Below are 11,277 nucleotides of genomic sequence, written 5' to 3'. Positions count from 1 at the left end.
CGTCCTGCAGTCCTTCGCGTTTCCCAGCTCCCCTCCTGCCAGGGGTCTAGGCGGCGGGATCCACTAATGAGACGTGCGTTATTAATCCTTGCAATGGGGTACATGAATTCACTTCGCAGCAAAGGGTACAGCGGCCGCTTTGGCCCATAAACCTGGAATGCGCCGCTTTCATGTGCTCTGCTGATTATCTGCCCTGACAACAATATGGTAGGACTTCCCTTCCCCTGTCGCGCTGCCCCTGGCCTTGGGCCATCGGAGGTCATCGTGAGCGCTCTTACACTTTTATAGGTGGTCAAGAAACACGCTGACAGGTCAAAACGGGAGCTCCTTTATGAGAGCGTGTAAACTTTAGCCTCGTTTGGAATTAATCCTACGCGCTGCCCACATATAAATCACATTTATATTGTTTTCTCTATTTCACTGGCCGCTTTTCAGAGTCGTTGTGGAAACACTAACAAACTCTTGAACTCGTGCGGTTTTACCCTAAAAGTGGACATTCGGGCAACGTTTATTGTTTGTTTAATCGGATGTTTTCATCGCTTCACAGCAATCTGTACAACGCGGTCAAGAATAACGAGATGCCTTGGTATAATTCATTGGCAATAAGGAGTTGGAATGCTTAACATATTATTTATTATAGACTATATTGCAAAAAAGGGTAGCCTACTCTTATTGGCAATAATTGGTCATCTTGATTTTGAATCTCAATAAGTGAAATGTGTTTAACTCATCGCTACCCTAGAATAATAAGGTTCTATCTGCGTTTTGAGTTCTGAGATATTGAGCTTCAAAGTTTTAGAGTTCCATAGAGTTCCATGGTAAATGAAACAAGTTCTTTTTGATATAAAGTCCAAATATGTACACAACTTTAAGAAACACCTAATTTGAACTTAAGAAACTTTCAAAGAATAAAAATATGTAAATAACTCCATTTTGACAAAAATGTCAGATCGAACCTTATTATTCTAAGGTAGCGTCATATATTACATCGATTCTCCTATCTTCCTCTGTCAGAAGCAAACCTGTCGAGCGCTTCTGCGTGCATTATCATCCCCGAATGTCCTCGGGAATGTAGTCTACAGAGGCAAGGAGGAGATCCGGTGTGCGCCGAACTGCTTCTCGGGACGCAATGAATTTTATTGTTACACTACGTCTGCGTGTGGAGGTGTGATGTAACGTGGCAAAATATGCCAGTTTGAGCAAACGCAGATCACCCACTCATAGCTCAAACACAAATCCAGAATAAGCCTGACAGGCAGTTGTAGTCATTTTATTGGGCACATTTTGTAACATGTTGCTTTTCTCCCAATGAATGCCATGTATTCGATCATTTCCCACTTTCCTCTTAGGCTGTCTCTCTTTTGATCCACACTCTCTCTACTTGTCATTTACTTCTTTTTTACATTCACATCAAAATGAACCTTTATTTAATTCCCCCAAGATGTCTTGCCAGTCAAGTGGTGATAGACTTCTTTGCAGCAGAACTGGAAGACTCGTGTTGGAGTGTCACCCTGCTGGCCAGCTCCTAGCTGGACCCTTGCCAAATTCAGACTTTAATTTAAGGAGCAGCAAGGGTCCTCAGCCCTAAGACCAGAGACTGCAGGGCCATTTCCTCCATCAACGCCAGCAAGCCTAGTTTACATCCAAATAAAGGCAGCTTAGCTCACTATTTTTCACTATCCCGGTCATAGGTAGGGGAATATTATTTGGGAGAGATATCTGAGATTTTGATGTCTAGGAACCTTTTGAGACTTTCCTGTCCCTTAAGGTTTTGCCCAGTTCTAAAAGCACAATATTGATTTTGAGTTATCCCTCTTCACCCTTCACCCCATCTCTCTCTCTCTCTCTCTCTCTCTCTCTCTCCCTTCAGTGGTTCCACAGTTAGCAGTGTGGAGCGTTATGTATGTTTTCCCTACAGACTTTAATCAAAGAGACTTCAGGAGAAAGAGACAGAAGCAGAGAAGGGGTGAAAATAAGATAATTTGTGGCGACATGACGCACGGCTGCCACCACGTCAAATCACAACCCCGCGCCGGTGAGAGACAGCCACTCAGGCAAAAGGGCATCCTGGGATACGTCCGGGGCCTCCAAGGCCCCAGCTGACATCTTGAGCCATGCCGCTGTGCTCCCCAAACAGACCAGTGTCCAGATTTTGATTTCCTCTCCGTGGCACGACCCAATCTGCCTCCAGCCGGGGCAGACCCCCCTACCACCATCCCACAGCTCACCACCCCACACACACACTACCATCCCACACACACACACACACACTACCATCCCACACACACACACACACTACCACCCCCCACACACACACACACTACCACCCCACACACACACACACACTACCATCCCGCACACACAACCACTCCTCTCGCTTTTGACAGATTTTTAGCCCCATTTCCCCATAATCTTCACACCCCTCTGTCACACAGCTCTAAGCAGTTCATTCAGTATAAACACATCACAGGACACACACATTAATCAGATGTAACATTGTTTTAATTTTCATTATTATTATTATTATCATAATTTCAATTATTATCGTTACTATTAGTAGTAGCTTATTTACATACTTCTTAACTGATTATTAGAGTGCCTTCATTATCATATGTGGCCTTCTCAGATATTATTTAAGATGTAAGACATGTGTTTAAGCAGATTAACGTGTATTGTATAATATTGAGAGATGCATTAAAAAGAATACAATTTCTTTCCTACTTTCTCATGGCTTTTTAAAGAAGCCTTTTGCTCTCAGTCCCACTTACATGGCACAGTAGACTATGCTCTGCTGTGTGAGAATGCATTAATGACATCCCCCAAACTATGTGTGTGTGTGTGTGTGTGTGTGTGTGTGTCTACAAGTGTGTGTGCATACTGTAGATTTGTGCATACATATTTTGCATACTATCAATGTCCCCTGACTCATATATTATTTTGAAACACATTGTATGATGTAGGACCCCCCCCCCCCCCCCCCCCCCCCGTCCGTGCTACTTAAACAGTTTTTTTAATTTATTTATTAATTTATTTATTTTAATTATTGTGGTCTAAGTATTGACTATGAATTTGGTTTCCCTCGCCAACACACTAGCCAACAACATAAGAAGCTACTCATCTGCTGTGCAGTGTGACTATAGCAAACTGTCGACACCAGAGAGCACTATAGTGAGAGGAGGTTACAGTTACTAGCCTACAGTTAATCTACAATCTACGTAAAAACCTAAGGTTTGGATTTTATACATTCTTTATTTAAATAATATATTCTTATTTTAATTCGTATATGGAGTTGTGTAGGACACCTACAAAAATCGACATCTCCATTTTTATTAGCTTTAGACACATTTGGACAGGTTTACTGTGATATTTCCAGGCTACAATTGGAAATTCATTCTTTGTCAAAAACATTGTTTTACCACTCAGTCTTTACCGTCCTTTCGTGTGCAAAGTTTGCATTCTGTTTCACCTTACTGAACGTCAAGTTGACGAATGAGAGGGTATTCTTTCCGGGTAAGCGCGCGTGCCGTCCGAGGGGCGGTCTTAAGTGTCTTAAGTGTTTTCTTTCCTCACGTGCCTGCTGCATTTGCCTTAAATGTCTCCACTGCATTTCTTGTGTGTGTCACCGGCGCGCCGGTTATCGAGTTTTAACAACGCATTTCTTTTAGCCAAGCTGTCCCTTCATTCAGCGTCACAGGTTCGTTCAGATGGAAAAATAATTGGCCGTTTTCCCTCAGCTTTACGGGTAGAGCTCCATTGGGATTTGTACGCGCCTATTTCTTTCACGTGACCGCTTGATTATCTCAAGATAATCAGATATAATTTCATACTGAATTAATACATAGTGCGTTTTGAAGTGTTTATTCAGGTGATGGCCAGTGACCAGATATTTTTTCACAGGACACTGCAGCAGGTCTTGCATACAGAAATGCAAACAGAATATCCTCTCCGAGCGCTTTAATCAACTGCATTTAGTCTTCAGCAGTACACATAGATAGGCTAGGTGAACCATCCATATCAGGCCTAGATACCAAGCTTGATTTTGGAATTATAGCAATTTGCAGTTACACTAGCATGGGCCAATAAAGTCAATGTCTATATTTGATCACCTTTGTTTTAGAATTACTCATATCTAAAGGGATGACTTTAGCTCAAAGGGGGAGTATTAAAGAGGGAGCTTTTAGTAAAACTTGTGACCTCACAGGTGCCGCCCCCTCCTCAAAACTTTTGCACGCCTTTCAGAAAGAAGACAGTCATACTAACAAGAGTTTAGTTTTAACCAAGAAGCGCTGGCAAGTCGTTAGCTTTTAAACGGGTGTTCATAAAGAACTTCAGCTTTGCCGTTGAAATTAATGCAATTTAATCTAATCATCGATATCAAATGCTGTGTAACATTTGAGTTTTTAATTATTTTGAGAACATTTAGATTTTTTTAAATGTGAAACACTGTTTGAAGTTCTACTGGAAATCTGAAAAAGGCCTCCAAATTGTTGTAGTATGATCTGAACACCGGTGCACGTGTTTGTTGATTGACCACAAAATCAGTTTCATGGTCGGTTCAGTTTAATAGCTGCTTTCTTTCAGTCGCCACGCTTCAAACGGCTTTTCTTGACAAAAAGGCTTTCAGACGACCTGCGCGCAGTCTTTTACAGACAGATATGAAGAGGTGTTAAATCACTCCCCTGGTAAGTAGATGTTTTTTCTTGAATCTTCAATTCTGATCCAATGACTGCAAGGGTATAGTTTACAAGCCACAACATTATTGCTGAGTCTGTTGTCTTAAAATATGTTTTACAAGAGTCAAGCTTCAACTGGTAAGCTATTATCTCGTGTCTCCTCTTTCATGAAGTCAGGCAAACACAAATAAATAAACTAGAAATATTTTATTTTCGTATGTGAAACATCTGCAATTGCTGGGATAAGCAGCATCGGTGTCAATACTGTTATTGCATTTTCTAATTGAATTAATGTGAAGTTTGTGTCAGCCAATGAGCAGGCGAGAAACAATGATTGTCTCGGATCTCACGAAGCTCCTCCCATCAAAGTTGAGGTAGGCTACTTTGTGGTATGAGTAAGGACTATCCTATATAAGAGAACTGCAGCGTTACTGTCACACAGCACAGATAAAAGGGCAGAAACCGAGATTCGAAGGTGCGCCTTAGATGTTCTGAAGCCTACGTATCTTTCTACAGGGGCCGCAAGTAAAGAATATTTACCAAGACGCCAGCGGTGCGTCTTGGTTCTTATCATTTGTTTTGGAATCTTTAAAGTCGCAGTGCTTTTTATTCGTCGTATATTTAAGAATGCAGTTAGAGAATATTTTGCCCAGCGCATCTATCAATTTGCCCAAGACTTTTTACAATCTCTCTTCTTCAGAAAGTACTACGAATAGCCCGGGGTCGACGCAGATTGACTACCAAGAAGTGGATCGAACGGAATCCGAGGCAAATAACGGGCCCAAGAAATATCATAGTGCGGTTGGAAACGCAATGATGGGCGAGGGAGAGAGTGACCACTTCTCCGGGACTAAAACGGCTCCAGATGGAAGAAAAAGTTCGCCAGTCATCGGCGAAGATGACCTCTCCAGCAGCCGTCGCTATAACATAGACGAACTCGGTTCTGACAGGTACTTCATCTCTTCAACACAGCCCAGCACCGACGTGGCGAACCCATGTTCTCTGTTCCCTTACGGACAGACCGGAACTGTGTATAGTGGGTCAAACGGGTCTAGGTATTCGACTTCACTGCATTACGGATCGGTCTTGCCACCGACAGGGTTTTCATCAGCTGTCTGCGCCAGTAGGAGTCAATTTGCCACAGGGTACCAGTTTGGGCAAGGTCCAGGATGCCTGTACCCGCCGTACCCAGGATCAGGCTCGGGACTCAGCTCAATGCCTATCCCAGGGTCAGCCGGAGGAGCAAGGGCTCAAGTTTATTTGTGCAACCGTCCTCTGTGGCTGAAGTTTCACCGACATCAGACGGAGATGATCATCACCAAACAGGGCAGGTAAGCCATGCACATAGATCAATCAAACAGAACGGAGAATGTGGGCCTATCGCATTGCAATCTGATGCGTAAAAAGCCTATCTCCGAAATTATGAGTGTAAAATAATTGTCTGCATAAATGTGCGCCATGCGTCCTACCGTTGCCAAAACGCTGAAGTTATCATTAGTAAAATGATATATTGCTGCAATATTTAAGAATTAACCGTTAATAATGCTTGACTCATTTTGCATCTGCGATTTATGCTCAACGATGGACAGCGACGTTGACTTAGTGGTTTGCGCTAAAAAAAAAAGAGCAATAATCAACTTAATTTAAAATGTATTGTGATGTTTCCCAGATGTTCGCCAACGCTTGAAAACTAATCCTCACGTTTTTATTTGACAGGCGGATGTTTCCCTTTCTTAGTTTCAACATCACTGGACTGAATCTAACGGCACATTACAACGTCTTTGTGGAGGTAATTTTGGCCGATCCAAACCACTGGCGTTTCCAAGGAGGTAAATGGGTGACCTGTGGAAAGGCTGACAACAACATGCAAGGTATGTTTTATTTTCTTTCACACATAATTCGTCAAAGCCCATTCTAACCCTTCTAGCCAATGCGCACCCATCTGTGACCAAATGAGCGCTGACAAAAGTTGCTAAAGTCAGACCTAAACGAAATATAGTTCGAGCGCAATTCGTCAGAATTGTATCTTCCATATTGTGAAATGTATAATTTACTATCGAATCATTATTATACTTTTAATTGCGATTCAGTTGAATTTTGTTTCTATGTGCAAATGAACGAGAATATAAAATGTGTTTAAATTATGAAATGATTCAGGCGTTATTTACAATTAAATTGAACAAATGCATGCTTATATAGTGAAAATATATTATTCATATGTCTTGTAATTAGTAACAATATTCCTATTGTTAGCATTATTGTTGTTGTTTGCATGTTTATTTAATTTCCATTCACACACTTAAAGAAACTTGCAACAAAGGTTTATGCTTAACGAATGCATTATTGGTGGTTTAATTAAATGTAATATCATTTAATTCATAATGAAATTAAACTTTTTATTTTAAATACATTTCAAGAAAAGCAAATCAGTTTCAGCATCGTTAACCGAGCTGCGAAAATATCCTTTTGTTACGTAGGAAATAAAGTGTATGTCCACCCTGAATCTCCTAACACCGGGGCCCACTGGATGCGACAGGAGATCTCCTTCGGCAAGCTGAAGCTAACCAACAACAAGGGCGCCAACAATAACAACACCCAGGTTGGTAAACTGCGTGGTAGATGTGACAACTGTTTCTTTCTTTCATTTATCTTATACATATAAACATATTTTATATTATTGGCAAACACTGAAAAAACATTCCCAATTTTAATTTAATGTTATTTTAGATAGATAGATAGATAGATAGATAGATACTTTATTGATCCCCAGGGGAAATTCAAGGTCTCAGCAGCATACAGACAACACAAACACATTCTTTAACAGCAGAAAGAGTAATTAAAGTATAGGGACTGAGCCTGTGATTCTCTGTGCATAGTAAGGTAAGGTAAGGTGCTCTGTGTGAATGAGTGTCATGGTGATAGTGCATTAAAATTTTTAAGAAAAGGTATAAGTGTGGCCACAGTTCGGCTGTGGCATGGAGGGAGGGGTTATGCATATGTGCTAATACGCAAACAGTGAGGCAGAAAGACAGTGGTAAAAGTGGCTTGTGGACAGACAGTATCCAAACATGGAGGGGGTGAAGAGGCAGACAGACTATGCAGAGAATGCAGACTATGCAGAGAGATAAACTAGAGTTTGAGATAAACTCTTTGTTCCTAACTTGTGCATAAAGGAACGAATATGAAGGTGCACCCCACACATATACACTGAAGACCATCTCACACATATGCACACACTCTCTCTCTCTCACACACACACACACACACACACACACACACACACACACACACACACACACACACACACAATCTTACACATAAGCGCACGCACACACACTAACGCACGCACACATGCACACACACAAAAACATTACTTGCTCACACCGCATCTTGAGTGGTTTTAACACATAGCTACTTGCACACTTGTCTTTTGGTAGATGATTGTCTTGCAGTCGCTGCACAAATATCAACCGCGGCTTCACATAGTGGAAGTTACTGAGGATGGTGCAGAGGACATAAGCAACGAAGCGAAGACTCAGACCTTCACCTTTCCTGAGAACCAGTTCATTGCAGTCACCGCTTACCAGAACACAGATGTGAGTAGCAGACCACCTTTCCTGTTTTGCAAGCCTACACCCACTGACATCAACTCTTGATATGTTGTCCCTGAATTGAATACTAGCTGACCTGTTTTGTTTTTGTTTTTTTGGCACAGATCACACAGCTGAAGATTGACCACAATCCCTTCGCAAAAGGCTTCAGAGACAACTATGATTCGTAAGTACATTTACACACACTTGGATTCTTTGTAATTAATTTGTGGATCAGTGCTGTTCTTTCTTTTTTTCTTTTGGAGTAAACTGAGGACATTTTTGTATTATATAATACAAATAAAGGTTATTTAGTTCTCTCTATTCAGTTCTCTGACCTCCGTCTCTTTTGCTCTGTCCTTCTTTCCCTTTCTTGTTTCCTCATCCCCTCTTCCCCTCTCCCAGGATGTACACGGCCCCAGAGAGCGACAGACTGACGCCCTCCCCCACGGACTCCCCCCGCTCCCACCAGATTGTGCCGGGGGCGCGCTACGCCATGCAGCCCTTCTTCCAGGACCAGTTTGTCAACAACCTGCCCCAGAACCACCGCTTCTACACGGGTGAGCGCGCCGTGCCCCAGACCAACGGCCTGCTTTCCCCGCAGGGTGAGGACGCGGCGGCCGCCGCCGCCGCCAGCGCCGCCTCGGCCCAGCGCTGGTTCGTGGGCTCGGTCCAGCAGACGGGCTCGTCGGCCAAGCTGGACCTGCCGTACGATGGCGATTACTCCACCTCGGGCCTGCTCTCCTCGTACGGCATCAAGCCCCTGCCCCTGCAGTCGTCCCACGCGCTGGGCTACTACCCGGACTCGGCCGCCTTCATGGCCGGCTGGGGCAGCACCAGGGGCGCGTACCAGCGGAAGATGACCACGGGCCTGCCCTGGTCCCCGCGGCCCAGTCCCCCGGCCTACGCCGATGACCCGCTGGCAGCCAAGGACAAGCTGCAAGACGAGGGCACCACGGCTGTCGCCGCCACCACCACGGCCGCCGCTGTGGGTGTTGCTGCTGCTGCCACCTCGCCGTGGATGGAGACGCCGCACTCGCTGAAATCAGTGGACTCTACCGACTCGGGGGTGTACTCCATGATCTGCAAGAGGCGCAGGTTATCACCGGGAGGGTCAAGCACTGACACCTCACCCACCATCAAGTGCGAGGACTTGACCACCGATGAATATAACAAAGACAACAACCAGAAAGGAATGGGCTACTATACCTTCTACACCAGTCCTTAGGAATCGGATGTGTCCATTCTCACTCAAATGTATAGATCCCTGCTATTCTGTCTTACTTTCTTTTGTTTACATAAAAAAAGTGATTCTGCCCTCCTATTGCATTTTTAGAAGTTTATAAGAAGGTGCCAAAGCGAAGCGCCCTCCTATTGTGCTAAATGAATCCCGTATCTAAGTGACAGATGGTTTTAATTTTATTTTATTTCCAGATGTATTGTTTGCTTTATCTTAAGCATGTCCCAACATTTTTATAATTTCATTTGTTTTAAATGCTGTGGATTTCCTCTTAAATTTTATTTAATATCAATTTGTTGTACAGTATTTGTGCACTTTAGATTGTGATGTATCTTGTACAAATGGTCTACATGGCTCTGTTATGAAATGAATAATAAAAATGTGCTTTTCATAAAGTAATTCTGTGCAGCCTTTGATCCTTCACTTTATTATCTTGTTTCTTTCACTAGGCCTATATTCCTTAATGAAGATGGTTACACTCACTTCGAGATTCGTTCAATGAAGTCTCGATTCACTTTTACTTAAGCATAAAATTGCGTGTTAGCCTACTTTTGGAACCCTTAAAAAAATTATTGAATAATTAAATTAAATACACGATATTTTTTCCTTGGCGTGAGGACAAAGGTTTGCGTAATTTAAAAAACTGTAGCTTGATAAATAATCTAATAACTATTATTATGCTAAAATATGTAAGCCTCCAGTTATTGCATATAAAGTGTGTCTGCATCTGCGTGTGAATTTCAACTCTTTTAATGCAAGAGTGCTTTGATGTCATAATGGTCAATCTTTTTTCGGGGTTTCAGTGCTGTGCCCAGCCAGCATCATCAACACAAAGATTTATGCGAATTTAATACCGACAATGCGAGTGAGAATATACCCTACCCCAATACAGAACTAGCGTGCTTATTTTTTTTACTGCAGCATTTATTCGCGAGGCATTTGGGTAGGCTTACAAAAATGAAAACGACGACTCCGATTCTTAAAACAAGCTCACAGGCTGAAGATATATTAGTGCATACATTTTTAAAGAACGAAATAACTACTAAATAAGTAAATGATGTATTCTACGTACATTTTAAAGCTAATATATGGCAACTCTTTGCTGAAAGGAGAGCAAGAAATTAAAGACGGTATAGCACCGGTAGTTGTCGCGATAACATCCAATGTCCTGTATGACGCAAACACAGTGAATATTGCAGCAATATTGTAATTCCTGGATCAAACTTAAATACTATTTGCCCGCTTAAACGTTATCTATTTTAGCATTCATATATCTACAATGTTTTGATTACAATTAAACATACATACATCCAAACATATGAAACAAACATAAATGACAAATGGGTAAGACCGTTGTCAGAAATACTAGGTAGAAGAGTATTTGTTTACAAGCCAGGCTGAACTTCTTGTCCTCATAATGGGTTTAATTGAAATGAATAATCATTGCACTCCCACTTAGAGAAACTTTGCTCATATCCTTAGCAGAAGTGTGAAAACTTCTACTCCCATTTGAATTGATTTAAATACGCTGGTATTTTAAGTCTAATTAATTCCGTTGTCAGACTCCTTGACAGAAAGCTAGGAGTCTGCCTAACTCCAATTAACACCTTGTAATGAGACCAAGTACTGATTGCTCTGGTCTCCTAGGAAAGCTGCACAAAATTGACTGGTGAAGGGTGAGGGGAGAGGAAGGTGGGAGTGGAGAGGAGAGGAGGAGAGGAGGGGAGGAGGAGCGGAAGAACAGAGGTCTAAAAATGTGCCTTGTTTGCTTCAC

General features: G+C 42.4%; 1 protein-coding gene across 2 annotated transcripts; it reads left to right on the top strand.

The window, feature by feature from the left end:
• The first annotated feature begins 4,223 nt into the window (after window positions 1–4,223).
• On the top strand, window positions 4,224–9,902 carry eomesa (eomesodermin homolog a). 2 transcript variants are annotated; one of them, XM_076302174.1, is made up of 7 exons: window positions 4,224–4,682; window positions 5,374–6,004; window positions 6,390–6,544; window positions 7,151–7,272; window positions 8,111–8,269; window positions 8,389–8,450; window positions 8,669–9,902. In XM_076302174.1, the coding sequence occupies exons 2-7, from the start codon at window positions 5,487–5,489 to the stop codon at window positions 9,489–9,491; spliced, it is 1,839 nt and encodes a 612-aa protein (XP_076158289.1). In that variant the 5' UTR covers window positions 4,224–4,682; window positions 5,374–5,486; the 3' UTR covers window positions 9,492–9,902. The 2 variants fall into 2 exon arrangements, with proteins under 2 accessions (XP_076158289.1, XP_076158288.1); XM_076302173.1 differs by lacking the exon at window positions 4,224–4,682 and having other exon boundaries at window positions 4,699–6,004.
• The last annotated feature ends 1,375 nt before the right edge of the window (window positions 9,903–11,277 follow it).

Source organism: Alosa pseudoharengus, unplaced genomic scaffold (assembly GCF_046254945.1).
Source record: "Alosa pseudoharengus isolate Yale_2024_CS ecotype anadromous, Long Island Sound unplaced genomic scaffold, YU_APseudo_1.1 YU_APseudo_1.1_scf_23, whole genome shotgun sequence".
Lineage (NCBI taxonomy): Eukaryota > Metazoa > Chordata > Actinopteri > Clupeiformes > Clupeidae > Alosa > Alosa pseudoharengus.
This window is presented reverse-complemented; position numbering and strand designations above follow the sequence as displayed.

Coding starts and splice junctions, on each gene's coding strand:
- eomesa (XM_076302173.1), top strand. CDS start 5,301: ATGCAGTTAGAGAATATTTTGCCCAGCGCATCTATCAATTTGCCCAAG. Junction 7,273..8,110: donor CCAACAATAACAACACCCAG/GTTGGTAAACTG, acceptor GTCTTTTGGTAG/ATGATTGTCTTGCAGTCGCT. Junction 8,451..8,668: donor TTCAGAGACAACTATGATTC/GTAAGTACATTT, acceptor CCCCTCTCCCAG/GATGTACACGGCCCCAGAGA.